The sequence below is a fragment of the Salvelinus sp. IW2-2015 genome, unplaced genomic scaffold, assembly GCF_002910315.2.
Source record: "Salvelinus sp. IW2-2015 unplaced genomic scaffold, ASM291031v2 Un_scaffold1707, whole genome shotgun sequence".
NCBI lineage: Eukaryota > Metazoa > Chordata > Actinopteri > Salmoniformes > Salmonidae > Salvelinus > Salvelinus sp. IW2-2015.
The window spans coordinates 112,633-130,310 of NW_019943098.1; the positions used below are offsets into that span (position 1 = coordinate 112,633).

The 17,678-nt window shown below is 44.3% G+C and overlaps 1 protein-coding gene across 3 annotated transcripts in view; it reads left to right on the plus strand.

The window, feature by feature from the left end:
• LOC112071749 (phosphatidylinositol-binding clathrin assembly protein) overlaps window positions 1–17,678 on the plus strand; it is a 39,701-nt gene that overhangs the window by 15,883 nt on the left and 6,140 nt on the right. For all 3 annotated transcript variants that reach the window (XM_070439497.1, XM_024139183.2, XM_070439496.1), the window contains exon 3: window positions 17,389–17,464. In XM_070439497.1, coding sequence (XP_070295598.1) covers window positions 17,389–17,464 — 76 coding nt within the window. The remainder of the gene's footprint in view (window positions 1–17,388; window positions 17,465–17,678) is intronic.

The following is a 17,678-nucleotide window of genomic DNA, read 5'->3' on the forward strand; positions in this document are numbered from 1 at the left end:
GAGAGAGGAGGGACAAGGAGAGAGGAGGGACAAGGAGAGAGGAGGGACAAGGAGAAAGATGGAGCAGGAGAGGGAGAAAGATGGAGCAGGAGAGGGGGAACCAGGAGAGGGAGAGAGAAGGAGCGAGAGAGGGGGGAGAGGGAGAAAGATGGAGCAAGAGAGAGAGAGATCAAAGGAATGAACCAGGGAGAAAGAGGGAGAGCTTTATCCCAGTCTCCATTCCATAGTGTTGGTCTTGATTGGATCGGTTGGCAGCACTGTGTTGTCGAGTGTAGTTTTAGTCCAACTACCCAGTATCAATACTCCGTTAATTCTTCACCCAGGGTTTATCCTATAGACCTGTCGAGCTTTTCTATCGCTCCTTCTCTCTCGTGAGAGGGAGCACGCTCTCTTTCAGTCTTTGTCTTTTTCTTTCCTCTCTCATCTCTACCCACTCTCTTTCTTCTATCTCCTATTTTTCTCCTCTCCCCTCTCTTCCCCCTCTCGTCTCTCTTCCCCCTCTCGTCTCTCTTCCCCCTCTCGTCTCTTTCTCTTTCCTTTCTCTTCTCTTTCGCTTCTCTCTCTCATTCTCGCTGTTTCTCTCAGTATCAATACCCTATCCGATCTTCACCTGTACCTTTCTCTCTTCAGCTCTGCCAAGAAACAGTTCTTTGGAGACTACGTTGTTATGCAGAATGTAATAGTCTATCGTTCTAGATCAACGGTGTTTTCCTGTTGTACATGGACATGTACAGTTGAAGTCAGAAGTTTACATACACTTGGGTTGGAGTCATTAAAACTCGTTTTTCAACCARTCCACAAATTTCTTGTTAATGCAACCGCTGTCAGATTTCAAAAATCTTTACGACAAAACACAATATTCAATCATCTGAAAACAGCGTTCAGCCACAAAAGCAAGCCATACAGTTACCCGCCAAAATTGTGCACTCAACAAAACTCATAAAAAGCWTTATAAATCTTCACTTACCTTTGCTGATCTTTGTCGGAATGCACTCCCAGGACTCCCACCTCCACAAGAAATGTTCGTTTTTTTCGGTAATGTCCATCATTTATGTCCAAATAGCTATTTTTGTCGCGTGTTTGGTATACAAATCCAACGTCAGGGAAGCGCGTTCACTAAAACCTGACGAAATGTCCAAAAGTTCCGTAACAGTCCGTAGAAACATGTCAAACGATGTARTGWATCAATCTTTAGAATGTTMTTAACATAAATCTTGAATAACGTTCCAACCGGAGAATTACATTGACTTCAGATGAGCGATGGAACGGAGCTCCCRCMRATGTGAACGCGCATGGTCAAAGAATGGTCACCTCATGGCAGTGGTGACTCATTACTGTGAAGGGGGGCCGAAGGAGACAGTAGAGTCATCAAAGTTCTACAGACTGTTGACATCTAGTGGAAGCCGTAGGAAGTGAAAACTCATCCATATCTCGTTGTGATTTCAATGGGAGCTTGGTTGAAAATCTACCAGCCTCAGAGTTTCCACTTCCTGTTTGGATTTTTTCTCAGGTTTTTGCCTGCCATAAGAGTTCTGTTTTACTCACAGACATAATTCAAACATTTTTAGAAACTTCAGAGTTTTCTATCCAATACTAATAATAATATGCATATATTAGCAACTATGACTGAGGAGCAGGCCGTTTACTCTGGGCACCTCTGTGCACCTTTCATCCAAGCTACTCAATACTGCCCCTGCAGCCATAAGAAGTTAACAAACTATAGTTTTGGCAAGTCGTTTAGGACATCTACTTCGTGCATGACACAAGTAATTTTTCTAACAATTGTTTACAGACAGATTATTTCACTTATAATTATAAAGGACCTTGTGAAGATGCTGGAGGAAACAGGTACAAAAGTATCTATATCCACAGTAAAACGAGTCCTATATCGACACAACCTGAAAAGCCACTCGGCATGGAAGAAGCCACTGCTCCAAAACCGCCATAAAAAAGCCAGACTACGGTTTGCAACTGCACATGGGGACAAAGATCATACTTTTTGGAGAAATGTCCTCTGGTCTGATGAAACAAAAATAGAACTGTTTGGCCATAATGACCATCGTTATGTTTGGAGGAAAAAGGGGGARGCTTGCAAGCCGAAGAACACCATCCCAAACGTGATGCACGGTGGTGGCAGAATCATGTTTGTAGGGGTGCTTTGCTGCAGGAGGGACTGGTGCACTTCCATAATAGATGGCATCATGAGGAAGGGAAATGATGTGGATATATTGAAGCAACATCTCAAGACATCAGTCAGGAAGTTAAAGCTTGGTTGCAAATGGGTCTTCCAAATGGACAAGGACCCAAGCATACTTCAAAGATGTGGCAACATGGCTTAAGGACAACAAAGTCAAATTATTGAGTGGCCATCACAAAGCCCTGACCTCAATTCCATAGAACATTTTTGGGCAGAACTGAAAAAGCGTGTGCGAGCAAGGAGGCCTACAAACCTGACTCAGTTGCACCAGCTCTGTCGGAGGAATGGGCCAAAATCACCCAACTTATTGTGGGAAGCTTGTGGAAGGCTACCCCAAAATTTGACCCAAGTTAAACAATTTAAAGGTAATGCTACCAATTACTAACTGAGTGTATGTAAACGTCTGACCACTGAGATGTGATGAAAGAAATAAAAGCTGAAATAAATCATTCTCTCTACTATTATTCTGACATTTCACCTTCTTAAAAATAAAGTGGTGATCCTAACTGACCTAAAACAGGGAATTTTTACATATCAGGAATTGTGTAACTGAGTTTAAATGTATTTGGCTAAGGTYWATGTAAACTTCTGACTTCAACTGTATGTACACGCCTCGTTTGTGTGTGTGCAGTCCCAGTTATACTGAGTGTTTTGTCCCAGTCGTTTCCTGTGTGTGGTGAGTGTAGGCAGGCCGCAGTGTACCAAAACAACCAGATTACAGGAAGCCTTAGACAATGAGCAGGAGAGGGAGAACCAGGGCATCCACCCAGCCCGCCGCCTCAAGCCTCCCCTCAGGTGCTCTGGTCCTGGCCGCGGCTACTCCGGTTACTGGGCCGCCCTCCTGGGAGTCTTGAAGTCTGACTGCTGACTGTACTATACTGCACCTGAGCCTGAACAAGGTTACTCTAGAGAGGGTAGACTGGGAGAGGGTCTGCTTCCATCCCCCCCAACCCAAGGGCAAAAGAGATGGAGTTATGGAGGGCACTACAGTAAGGTCGGGGGAGGATATATGGAGTGATAGAGGAGGATATGCTTGGAGACCGCTCCGTTGCCCAGGCCGGAGGACCGCTCCGTTGCCCAGGCCGGAGGACCGCTCCGTTGCCCAGGCCGGAGGACCGCTCCGTTGCCCAGGCCCAGTACCACCCCTCCCTGGCTGGGCGGAGCGAGGACACTGATAGAATGCTTATGCTAAGCACATGTTCGGTCTCCCACCTTGAGAGAGCGAGGTATACAGATGTAGAAAGTGGGGCATAGTGAATGTGTGTGTTTTATATTTAAGCAATAAGGCACGAGAACCTGGGGATTATTGTGTGCTAACTCCCAACTAAGGGGTGTTCTTATGCCCGAGGCGAAGCCAAGGCCCTTTGGAGGGTGTTACTCTCAATAAGTCCCGAGTTCGTGGCCTTATTGCTTTCATAAAACAGTTGCCGACATGTATTAAAAAAAGTTTTCATTCAAAAACGTTATTACATTGAGTTCTGAGATTCTGAAGTTGCCAGCCAAGTAGCATTGCCAGCCAAGTTGCATTGCCAGCCTAGTAGCATGGGGAAATGTTGTCTAGATTCTATTTTTCCAGGGGAGATTAACTTTATAAATTGACTGGCTGGGCTGTGAGACAGTGGATGCGTATTGATATACCTAATGAACTTGTTAATTGTTAGATTCTCATCTACTTCTGATTTACTTTTTAGCCAGTAGTTCTGAAAGCTCACTAGCTAAAATTGGTCCCCAAAAATGGTTTACTACGTCACATTGTGTGCAGATYTGTGCACCACGTCATTGCTCGCTCTGCCATGTGTGTTTGACGTGCCTCTTGCTGGCTGTCACTCACATGAAGCTCATTGGTTGAACTCTAATTGTTAGTGGGCTGGCCCACGTGGGGGAAAATTAAGGGGAAACAGCGGGGTGCAGCTTCCAGAAAAAGTTGTCTTCAAACTAGGGGTTTTGTTGCTAATTGAGGCAAGACTGTAATTCTTCTCATGGTTTATGCATGTWTGAACTACACATTGACACATCAAGCCCAYAACGGGAGGTTTAAATAATAGTTAGTGGTCGCCAATGTTCCGGAGCATGTCTTTTTAACAGGCATTACCCGGAGAATGCTGGGATTGTGGTTCTATAACTCCCAGCTATCAACCAGTTTCCATTAACACCCGGTTTCTAAACTATACTAACACTGAGTCACTTCCCTGCTGTCCCAGATACTGAATGGACCAATCTGCCTCAGTGACGTTACTAGAAGAAAGAGGTAGAGGAGGAGAGAGCGAATGGAGGGGGACAAAATGAAAAGAAAGGGAGATGGAGTGAGTCAAAGGAGAGAGAGAATGGGCCAATCTGCTTCAGTGACGCCACTGGAAGATTGCGTCGTCAATAAAACTACTAATAACCCTGGATGGAGAGAATAGAGGAGAGAGAGAAGGATGGGGGAGAGAAGGGAAGTGAAGGAGAGATGGAGGAGAGGGAATGAATAGAGGAGAGAGAGAGGGTGAAAAGGACAAAGCGTGAGGGAGCTGGAGAGCGACAGAGAGGAAGGCTGAGAGCTTGCAAGAGATGTAAAGAGGGTAAGAGAAGGCGGGAGTGTCAGAGGAAAAAAATATCTGTAGAAAAGCGTTGACCGTGACTGTTGTGTCAGAGGGGAGATAGAGGAGAGCTCTGAGAATCTGTTATCACGGGTAGGTTCAAACTGACTAATGGAGGTCGCCAAGCACAATAATCTAGAGACGCATACTCAATGGTAGGATGGACACGAGGTGTGGTGGGGTGTACAGGAATGATGAATCTAAAAGGGAGAACGGAGGGAGGGGTGTGCCCTTTATCTTAAAACACCCAGTCTCTGAGCTCCTGGCCCAGCCCAGCAGAATGTGCACACACACACCAGGGCTTGACATAAAACATGTTTTAGCCACTAGTCCTTTTGACAAGGACATTTATTTTACTTGTCCAAGCTCAAGTCGCTTATCCAAAAATACAAGACGATCTGTAACACTGTTTTTACATTATTGAATGTTGCAGAAATAAAATGCATGATCTTTTTTTTTTTTACCATAGAGACCATACCATCAGACACATGTAGGCTACAATGCCTATTGGCTTCTGACGCATAGTCGAGCCTTTCTCAAAATACAACTGTTTTTAAGGTTCTCCTGGAGGATCTTTGGCCATCTTTTGGTAGTCTGTAAAATATTACAATTACAACCAAATACTTTTTGCATGTTTTTATAAAATAATTCCCTCCGGTGCTCAAAATGTAAGGTAGTCCCTGAGACTATTAAAAAAGGAAAATGCATATGTCTATGGTTCCAAACAGACTCTGGGACAACAGACCCACTGCACATAAAAAAATAACAATAACAATAAAAAAAAAAAATAAGCAACAAATCATACCATTTACCTTCAATATTTGAAAGTTTATTTCTGTATAAGCTCAACAATGCGCACATGGCTGCAGATGTTCCAAAATACAATTAGTGGGGAACACACTTTTCTCAAAGGCACATGCCAGCGGTTTCATCTGACAGATTAAAATATCCATTAGATGTTAAGGGGAGATCTAAAGATGCATTAACTAGCATGGGTTACTCATATGACTAGGGTTATCATTAACAATGACTGGAACAAACTACAAAAATCTCTGAAACTGGAAACACTTATCTCCCTCACTAGCTTTAAGCACCAGCTGTCAGAGCAGCTCATAGATTACTGCACCTGTACATAGCCCATCTATAATTTAGCCCAAACAACTACCTCTTTACCTACTGTATTCATTTATTTATTTTTGCTCCTTTGCACCCCATTATCTKTKTCTCTACTTTGCACTTTCTTCCACTGCAAACCAACCATTCCAGTGTTTTTTTTACTTGCTATATTGTATTTACTTCGCCACCATGGCCTTTTTATATTTTTATTTATTTTTATATATATTTTGTTTGCCTTCACCTCCCTTATCTCACCTCACTTGCTCACATTGTATATAGACTTATTTTTCACTGTATTATTGACTGTATGTTTGTTTTACTCCATGTGTAACTATGTGTTGTTGTATGTATCAAACTGCTTTGCTTTATCTTGGCCAGGTCGCAATTGTAAATGAGAACGTGTTCTCAARTWGCCTACCTGGTTAAATAAGGGTGAAATAAAAAAATAAAAAAAACCCTGCATGGGCGTTTTTTGTCTAGGCTACTTCGAAACAAGGTTAGACTTGCTTCATAAAATGCCTAGGTTTAAAAGTTAAGTTTATGGTTAAATCGTTTCAAAATACTGACGGCCTCTGGTCAGATTCAAGGTGGGTGATGTAAATAAGTCTCATTTAAAGTTTGGCTACATTTTTATTGGGCCTCATGTCGGTATCTGTTTGGACATGAGGCTGTAGCCAATATGCATCTCAACTACACTTTGACCTGTAGGCTTGTTTAATGTACATAAATACAAATGTATTTGAATATTCTAATGTTGGCCTCTCTGATCCAATTATGATCGTAGTAATTGTTTGATATTTGTATTTATTTTTTACTTGTCCATTCGGACAACTAACAGTGCCTTCGGAAAGTATTCAATGTTTCCACATTTTGTTACAGCCTGAATTGAAAATTTATGAAATCGATTTTCTCACGCTTCTACACACAATTCCCTATAATGGCAAAGTGAAAACATGTTTCRAGAAATGTTTGCAAATGTTTTGAAAAATAAATACAGATATCTAATTTACGTAAGTAGTCACACTCCTGAGTCAATACTTTGTAGAAGCACCTTTTGGCGGGGATTACAGCTGTGAGTCTTTTTGGCCTAGTCTGTTAATTAAGAACTTTGCACACCTGGATTGTACAATATTTGCCRTTWWAAAAAAATATATATTCTTAAGTCTCTGTCAAGTTGATAATTGGTAGACAGCCCTTTTCAAGACATGCCATAGATTTTCAAGCTGATTTTAAGTGATTAGGCCTCAGGAACATTCAATGTCGTCTTGGTAAGCAACTCCTGTGTACATTTGGCCTCGTGTTTAAGGTCTGTTGGAAAGCCGACTAAACCAGGTTTTCCTCTAGGATTTTGCCTGTGGTTGTAGCTGTATTCTGTTTCCCTTTYTCCTAATAAAAAACTCCCTAGTTGTTGTCTGATGCAGKCACCACCATGTTTGAAAATATGAAGAGTGGTACTCAGTGACGRGTTGGATTTGCCCCAAATGTAACACTTTGTATTCAGGACATAAAGTTAATTTCTTAGCCACATTGCAAACAGGATGCATATTTTGTAACATTTTTATTCTGTACAGGCTTCCTTTATTTCACTCAGTCATTTAGCAATATTGTGCATTGTTGTTGATTCATCCTCAGTTTTCTGATATCACAGCCATTAAACTCTGTAACTGTTATAAAGTCACCATTGGCCTCATGGTGAAATCCCTGAGCAGTTTCCTTCCTCTCAGGCAACTGCGTTAGGAAGGACACCTGTATCTTTGCAGGGACTGGGTGTAATGATATTGATCCAAGTCCTAATTTATAACTTCATTGTGCTCAAAGGGATATTCAGCGACTGCTTTGTTTTTGGTGTACCAATGGGTGCCCCTCTTCGAGAGGCATTGGATAGACCTCCCTTGTCTTTGTGGTTGAATCTGTGCTTGAAATTCACTGCTTGACRGAGGGACCTTACAGATTTGTATTTATTTTACCTTTATTTAACTAGGCAAGTCAGTTATTGAAAATAAGAATTTGTTCTTGATGGCCTAGGGACAGTGTTCTGACTTGTTCAGGGGCAGAACGACAGATCTTTACCTCGTCAGCTCGGGGATTCGATCTTGCAACCTTCCGGTTACTAGTCCAACGCTCTAACCACTAGGCTACCTGCCACCTGATAATTGTATGTGTTGGGTACAGAGATGGCGTAGTTATACAAAAATCATTTTACCCATATTATTGAACACGGGATGAGTCCATGCAATTTATTATGTGACTTGTTAAGCACATTTTTACTCCTGAACTTATTTAGGCTTGCCATAACAAAGGGCTTGAATACGTATTGACTCAAGACATTTCAGCTTTGAATTGTTTAATTTCTAGATCAGTGACACCATCTCAATTGAATCCCACTTTGTAACACAACAAAATGTGGAAATGTTAAAAGGTGTGAATACTTTGTCGGCATTAAATCTATATTCTTGTTTTCCGGAAAATGTTTTTGCTTTTCATGGATGAGAACAAGCATTGTCAAGCCCCCCCCCCCACACACACTTTTAATTAGTGTTGGTCTACAAGATGTAGAAGTCAGAAGTGCAGCGTTCTATTCCAGCACTGCAATCAGTTCCTGCAGACAGATTGTCAGGGGAGTTACAAATGCTTATACTTTCTAGAATGGTTTGTGAGCCCCCTCGTTCTAGAATGGTTTGTGAGCCCCCTCGTTCTAGAATGGTTTGTGAGCCCCCTTGTTCTAGAATGGTTTGTGAGCCCCCTTGTTCTAGAATGGTTTGTGAGCCCCCTCGTTCTAGAATGGTTTGTGAGCCCCCACGTTCTAGAATGGCATATTGGCCCTGTGGTAATAATAGCTTTTTATAAAGTAGGTGTCTGACTCGCACCACTGACCAGCTCTCTTCTCTCCCTCCCTCTTTCCTTTCTGCCTTCAGGGGAAATGCTGCATGGTATTTTTCTTCTGGAGTAAACGTCCGTTACTAATCGATAGAGGTGTGTGTGTAAGGGTTTAGATCAGCGTCACTAACAGTGAGTCATTGTGGCTGCATCATCGACCCAGTCGTACAGATTCAACCACCAACATCTGTGTGTGTGGTGGGGTTGTCATCGTACATCTGTGTGTGTGCTGGGGTTGTCATCGTACATCTGTGTGTGTGCTGGGGTTGTCATCGTACATCTGTGTGTGTGTTGGGGTTGTCATCGTACATCTGTGTGTCGTGCTGGGGTTGTCATCGTACTCTGTGTGTGTGGTGGTTGTTCATCCGTACATCTGTGTGGTTTGGGGTTGTCATCGTACATCTGGTGTGTTGTGGGTTGTCATCGTACATCTGTGTGTTGTTTGGGGTTGTCATCGTACATCTGTGTGTTGGTTGTCATCGTACATCTGTGTGTGTTGGGGTTGTCATCGTACATCTGTGTGTGTGCTGGGGTTGTCATCGTACATCTGTGTGGTGTGCTGGGGTGTCATCGTACATCTGTGTGTGTGTGCTGGGGTTGTCATCGTACATCTGTGTGTGTGCTGGGGTTGTCATCGTACATCTGTGTGTGTGTGGGGTTGTCTCGACATGTGTGTGTGTGCTGGGGTTGTCATCGTACATCTGTGTGTGTGTTGGGGTTGTCATCGTACATCTGTGTGTGTGTGGGGTTGTCATCGTATTGTGTGTGTGTGGTGTTGGTTTCATCGTACATCTGTGTGTGTGGTTGTTGGGGTTCATCGTACATCTGTGTGTGTGTGTGTTGGTTGTCATCGTACATCTGTGTGGCTGGGTTGTTCATCGTACATCTGTGTGTGTGGTGGTTGTCATCGTACATCTGTGTGCGGGGTTGTCATCGTAATCTGTGTGTGTGTTGGGTTGTCATCGTACACTCTTGTGTGTTGGTTGTCATCGTACATCTGTGTGTGTGTTGGTTGGTTGTCATCGTACATCTGTGTGTGTGTGTGTTGGGGTTGTCATCGTACATCTGTGTGTGTGTGTGTGTGTGGGGTTGTCATCGTACCTCTGTGTGTGGTGTGTGTGTGTTGGGGTTGTCATCGTACATCTGTGTGTGTGTGTGTGTGTTGGGGTTGTTTGTGTTGTTATCGTACATCTCTGTGTGTGTGTGTGTGTGTTGGGGTTGTCATCGTACATCTGTGTGTGTGTGTGTTGGGGTTGTCATCGTACAGGTCATCGGTAGTTCTGCCACAGTGGTAACAGGAGCCCACACACCATTACCCTCCCCCCCCGTCACTACCACACACTGTCGCACCGCCCAGCAAACAAACTACATTGAACGAAATATAAAACGCGACATGTAAAGTATAGGTCCCATTTTTCATGAGCTGAATAAAAAGATCCCAGAAATGTTCCATATGCACAGGTTTTTAGCACAAATCTGTTTACGTCCCTGTTAATGAGCATTTCTCCTTTGCCAAGATAATCCATCCACCTGACAGGTGTGGTATATCAAGCTGATTTAAACAGCATGATCATTACACGGGTGCACCTTGTGCTGGGGACAATAAAAGGCCACTCTAAAATGTGCAGTTATGTCACACAACACAATGCCACAGATGTTTTAAGGTAGCTTGCAATTGGCATGKTGACTGCAGGAATGTCCACCAGAGCTGTTGCCAGAGAATGTAGTGTTAATTTCTTTACCATAAGCCGCCTCCAACGTTGATTTAGAACATTTGGCAGTACWTCCAACCGGCCTCACAACCGCAGACCATGTGTAACCACGCCAACCCAGGACCTCCACATGCGACTTCTTCACCTGTGGGATCTTCTTGAGACCAGCCACCCGGACAGCTGATGAAAGTGTTGGTTTTCACAACCTAAGAATTTCTGCACAAACGATCAGAAACCGTCTCAGGGAAGCTCATCTGTGTGCTCGTCGTCCTTACCGGGGTCTTGACCTGACTGCAGTTCGGCGTCGTAAACGACTCCAGTGGGTAAATGTTGACTTTCGAGCACGCTGGGGAAGTGTGCTGTTCACGGATGAATCCCGGGTTTGTACCAGGCAGATGGCAGACCCTGTGTATGGTGTAGTGTGGTTTGCTGATGTCATCATTGTGTCCCGTTGTGGTATGGGCAGGCATAAGCTATGGCCAATGAACACAATTGCATTTTATCTTTGGCAATTTGAATGCACAGAGATACCGTATCGAGATCCTGAGGCCCATTGTCGTGCCATTCATCTGCCGCCAGCACCTCATGTTTCAGCGTGATAATGCACACGGCCCCATGTCGCAAGGATCTGTACACGATTCCTGGAAGCTGAAAATGTCCCAGTTCTTCCATGACCTGCATACTCACCAGACATGCAGTACCTGTCAAAGGTTTGGACACACCTACTCATTTCAGGATCTTTTATTTMGACTATTTTCAACATTTCAGAATAATAGGGAAGACATCAAAACTATGAAATAACATTCTTTGTTTGCATACTCTTGGCATTCTCTCAACCAGCTTCATGAGGTAGTCACCTGMAATGCATTGCAATTAACAGGCATGCCTTGTTAAAAGTTAATTTATGGAATATCTTTCCTTAATGCTTTTGAAACCAATCAGTTATGTGTGACAAGGTAGGGGTGGTATACAGAAGATAGCCCTATTTGGTAAAAGACCAAGTCCATATTATGGCAAGAACAGCTCAAATAAGCAAAGAGAAACAACAGTCCATCACTTTAAGACATGAAGGTCAGTCATTGCAGAACATTTCAATAACTTAAGTTTCTTCAAGTGCAGTAGCAAAAACAATCAATCACTATGATGAAACTGTCTCTCTCATGAGGACCGCCACAGGAAAGGAAGACCCAGAGTTACCTCTGCTGCAGAGGATAACTTCATTAGAGTTAAGTGCACCTCAGATTGCAGCCCAAATAAATGCTTCAGAGTAAAGTAACAGACACGTCTCAACATCAACTGTTCAGAGGAGACTGCGTGAATCAGGCCTTAATGGCCAAATTGCTGCAAAGAAACCACTTCTAAAGGACAACAATAATAAGAAGAGACTTTCTTGGGCCAAGAAATCTGAGCAATGGACATTAGACCAGTGGAAATCTCATGACATTTTTGGTTCCAGCCGCCGTGTCTTTGTGACGCAGAGTAGGTGAACGGATCTCCACTTGTGGTTCCCACAGTGAAGCATGGAGGAGGAGGGGTGGGGGTGCTTTGCCGGTGACGCTGTCAGGGATTTATTTAGAATTCAAGGCACACTTAACCAGCATGGCTACCACAGCATTCTGCAGCGATATGCCATGCCATCTGGTTTGCGCTTAGTGGGACTATCATTTGTTTTTCAACAGGATAATGACCCAACACCGCCAGGCTGTGTGAAGGCTATTTTACCAAGAAGGAGAGTGATGGAGTGCTGCATCAGATGACCTGGCCTCCACATTCCCCCGAACTCAACCCAAGTGAGATGGTTTGGGATGAGTTGGACCGCAGACCGAAGGAAAAGCAGCCAACAAGTGCTCAGCAAATGTGGGAACTCCTTCAAGACTGTTGGAAAAGCATTGTGAAGGTGCATTGTGAAGCTGGTTGAGAGAATGCCAAGAGAGTGTAAAGCTGTCATCAAGGCAAAGGGTGGCTACCCTAGAATCTGAAATAAATTAAATATTTTAACACTTTTTTTTGGTTACTACATGATTCCATATGTGTTATTTCATAGTTTTGATGTATTCACTATTATTCTACACTGTAGAAAATAGTAAAAAAAATAAATGAACCCTTAAATGAGTAGGTGTCCAAACTTCTGACTGGTACTGGTACTGTCACCCATTGAGCATGTTTGGGATGCTCTGGATCGACGTGTATGACCGAATGTTCCAGTTCCCGCCAATATCCAGCAACTTCGCACAGTCATTGAGGAGTGGGACAACATTCTACAGGCCACAATCAACAGCCTGATCAACTCTATGTGAAGGAGATGTGTCACCCTGCATGAGGCTAATGGTGGTCACACCACGTACCGACTGGTTTTCTGATTCACGCCCAAGGGATCTGTAACCAACTGATGCATAGCTGTATTCCCAGTCATGTGAAATCCATAGATTAGGGCCTTTTTTTTCATTTAACTGAATTCCATATATGAGCTGTACCTCAGTAAAATCTTTTAATTTGTTGCATGTTTATTTTAGTTCAGTGTACAATTTCAGTAGGGCATGTCTTAGTGATGGACTGCCTTCCCCATCGCCTCCACAATGGATTAGTCCACTCAGACAGGAAATTATATKTATTTTTTTGCTACTGCTCGACGGAAMWAATCTCGGTCGACCAACAGCCTATTGTACAGACAATCAACCGGTCGACTGAATGTAATTCAGCTCTTTAACCCTAACCCTTTCTCACAGTCATATCTTAGCTCTCACCCCCTCTGTCGTTCAGCTATCCTACCACTCCAACTTCGTCTCACTATCCTCTAATGCAATCCGTAGGGTACTATGTTGTGTGTGTGTGTGTGATTATATATATATAAAACACTATTTTTTTTTTCAGTTAATATAAACTTCTGTCGGGAGGTGCTTTTTGGTTTCCGTGGTAACTGCAAACTTTCTCCTAAAGAAAAACACTTTTTTCTTTCAAGACGCGTTCCTTTCTCTTTATTTGCTCGTAACTTTGAGTCTAGTTACTTTAACACAAATCGTAAGCAGAAACAGCAATGCCTTTTTTTATACGTCTTTTATTTCGAGTTTTGAAAAGACGGGGGTTAAAGACGACTGAACTAGAGGGGGAGGAGGAGTGCTAGAGAGAGGGATTGGTTTAATGAGAGCTATAGCTAGCTAGTTTTTGAACCAGAGCGAGAGGGGAGGGGAGCGAGACGTATCGAGAGAGAGGGAGACAGAAATGCGGAGTGAACGAGAGAGAGAGAGAGAGGTCAGTTAGAGCGAGGGCTTTCTCATTGAAGACTCATGTGTTAATAATAGATGTCGTTTTCCCTCTGACACAGTCAACCGTTATTCCAACATTAATTATTTGACGGGCTAGTAGACTGCTTCTGAATCCGTTTCAAGGCCTCTCCGCTTCCCCTCTTCGCCGCTTCCCCTCCTCTCTTCTCTCCTCCCCTCCTCTCTTTTCCCCTCTCTTTTCCCCTCTCTTCTCCCATCCTCCTCTCAAATCAAATGTTATTGGTCACATACATATGGTTAGCAGATGTTACTGCGAGTGTAGCGAAATGCTTGTGCTTCTAGTTCCGACAGTGCATAATATCTAACAAGTAATCTAACAATTCCACAACTACCTAGTACACACATCTAAAGGGAATAAGAATAGATAAACTCAGCAACAAAATAAACGTCCCTTTTTCAGGACCCTGTCTTTGAAAGATCATTTGTAAAAATCCAAGTAACTTCACAGATCTTCATTGTAAAGGGTTGAAACACTGTCTCATGCTTGTTCAATGAACCATAAACAATTAATGAACATGCGCCTGTGGAACGGTCGTTAATAAGACACTTAACAGCTTACAGACGGTAGGCAATTAAAGTCAGTTATGAAAACTTAGGACACCGAAAGTGGCCTTTCTACTGAAAAACACKAAAATTTAGACGCCCAGGGTCCATGCTCATCTGTGTGAACGTGCCTTAGGCATGCTGCTAGGAGGCATGAGGACTGCAGGTATGGCCAGGGCAATAAATTGCAATGTCCGTACTGTGAGACGCCTAAGACAGGGAGACAGGACGTACAGCTGATCGTCCTCGCAGTGGCAGACCACGTGTAACAACACCTGCATGGGATCGGTACATCCGAACATCACACCTGCGGGACAGGTACAGGATGGCAACAACAACTGCCCGAGTTACAGCAGGAATGCACAATCCCTCCATCAGTGCTCAGACTGTCCGCAATAGGCTGAGAGAGGCTGGACTGAGGGCTTGTAGGCCTGTTGTAAGGCAGGTCCTCACCAGACATCACTGGCAACAACGTCGCCTATGAACACAAACCCACCATCGCTGGACCAGACAGGACTGGCAAAAAGTGCTCTTCACTGACGAGTCGTGTTTTTGTCTCACCAGGGGTGATGGTCGGATTCTCGTTTATCATAGAGGGAATGAGTGTTACACCGAGGCCTGTACTCTGGAGGCGTGGATCAATTTTGGAGGGGAAGGGCTCCCGTCATGGTCTGGGGCGGTGTGTCACAGCATCATCGGACTGAGCTTGTTGTCATTGCAGGCAATCTTCAACGCTGTGCGTTTACGGGAAGACATCCCTCCTCCCTCATGTAGGTACCCTTCTGCAGGCTCATGCCTGACACTGACCCTCCAGCATGACAATGCGACACCAGCCATATTGCTCGTTCTTGTGCGTGATTTCCTGCAAGACAGGAATGTTAGTGTTCTGTATGGCCAGCGAAGAGCCGGATCTCACTCCAATTGAGCACGTCTGGGACTGTTGGATTGGAGGGTGAGGACCCCCCTCTTCCCCCCAGAAGTGTCCGGGAACTTGCAGGTGCCTTGGTGGAAGAGTGGGGTAACATCTCACAGCAAGAACTGGCAATCTGGTGCAGTCCATGAGGAGGATGCACTGCAGTATCTTAATATCTGATTTGGCCACCAGCTGCAATTGACTGTTACTTTTGATATTGACCCCCCCCCCCCTTGTTCAGGGACACATTATTTAATTTATGTTCGTCACATGTCTGTGGAACTTGTTCAGTTTGTCTGTCTGTTGAATCTTGTTTATGTTCATTACATAAGCAACACTGTTTAAGTTTGCTGAGAAATAAACGCAGTTGACAGTGAGAGGACGTTTCTTTTTTTTGCTGAGTTTACATATAAATATACCGACGGGATAGACATAGGTCTCCCATGTCCTCATCTTGCCCTGATTTTCTATATCAAGTGCTTGATTTCATTTGAACTATTCACCATGTTGATGCATATCAATTCGAATTATAAGAAAGTTGATGGTGAACGCTCCAATGACAAGCAATACTCATGACATTCTCTCAATCTACATAGATCACATGAGCTCTGGGCAATTTGTGTTGTGGGGCCTGTTGCCAACTCTCTGCTCTTTCGCGGTCTCTCTTGACCGTCCTCTCTCTCTCTTTCCTCTCTCTCTATGCTCTGCAGCTCCTCTGTCTCTGTCTACGCTCTCAGCTCCTTCTCTCTCTCTACCGCTTCAGCTCTCTCTCTCTCTCTACGCTCTCAGGCTCCTTCTCTCTCTTATTCTCTCTAGCTTCAGCTCCTCTCTCTTCTCTACGCTCTCAGCTCCTCTCTCTCTTCTCTCCTCTACGTCTAGCTCCTCTCCTCTCGCTCTCAGCTTCCTCTCTCCTCTCTCTCTCTAAGCTCTCTCTCTCTCTCTCGTCTCAGCTCCTCTCTCTCTCGTACGCTCTAGCTCCTCTCTCTCTTTCTACGGGCTCTCAGTCCTCTCTCTCTCGTATGCTTCAAGCTTTCGCTTTCAGCTCCTCTCTCTCTATTGTTCTCAGCTCCTTCTCTCTCTAACTCTTCAGCTCCTCTCTCTCCTCTACGCTCTCAGCTCCCTCTCTCTCTCCGCTCTCAGCTCCTCTCTCTCATCTCCGCTCTCAGCTCGCTCTCTCTCTCTTTAATCGCTCTCAAGCTCTCTCTTCTCTCTACGGTGCTCTCAGCTCCTCTCTTCTCTCTACGTCTGTCTAGACTCCTCTCTCTCTTCTCTCGCTCTCAGTCCTCTTCTCTCTTCTAGCTCTCAGCTCCTCTCTTCCTCTCTCCTCTACGCCTCTCAGCTCCTCATCTCTCTCTCTTACGCTCTCAGCCCTCTCTCTCTCTACGCTCTCTCTTTACGCTCGTCTCTCTACGCTCTCAGTTCCGCTCTCGCGCTCTCTATTATGTTCTTTCCGCGCTCCCCTGTCTCTCTCCGCTCTCAGCTCCTCGCTCTCTCCGCTCTCAGCTCCTCGCTCTCTCCGCTCTCAGCTCCTCGCTCTCTCCGCTCTCAGCTCCTCGCTCTCTCCGCTCTCAGCTCTCTCTCCGCGTTCTCTCTCTCTTCTTCGTGGCAATAAAGACACCAAATGTCCCCAAGCACAAGCAATCCGTGTGTGTGTTCTGAATGCCACCCTATTTTATGTTTAGTGTACTATATTTAACCAGAGCCCTCTGGGATGCAGAAAGGGGGTTAAGAATTTTAACAACCTGGGCCAATGCTTTTTAAATGAATTTACTTTGCCACAGGCCAAATGCTTAGTTAGCTATACACACATGCATGCAATCACAGATGCACACACCCAATCCACAGAGCACGTTTTCCTCGGCTCTCATACTGGTCCTTAAAAAAAAAAATACTCATGACGACATCTTCCTAATTTCTCTAAATGCTAAATGAATGTAGTCCATGTTGATACTTAAAGAGATGGGATGTATCTCAAATAGTGCCCTGTTCCCTAAATAGCGCAATAGTTGTATTAAAGAGCCCTATGGGCCCAGGTTGAAGTAGTGAGATGCACAGTGAATAGGGTGGTATTTTGGACACTGACATGGGATTTTTCTGACCCTGTTTAAGTCAGTAACTCCTTAATTCTGACCTGAGACTTCTGACTTTTTTTTTCTTCCATTTTTCTCAGCGTCTTATCCAGTATCTGGCTTCTAGAAACACCCTGTTCAACTTGAACAACTTCTTGGACAAAGGTGCTCTGCAAGGTATGATATATGCTACAACACACACTTACAAGCGCGTGATTCAACACGCCCACACGGCTGTGGTCTCAGATTTTCTCCATTTTAGTGGGGTGGGGGAGGTTTCACTGGGGTACTGTGGTGGTTTCCATCAAATGAGTTTGGCTCAAAGGCTCTCTCTCTCTCTTTTCTCTCTCTTTTCTCTCCCTCTCTCTCTTTCTCGTTCTCCTGCTCTCTC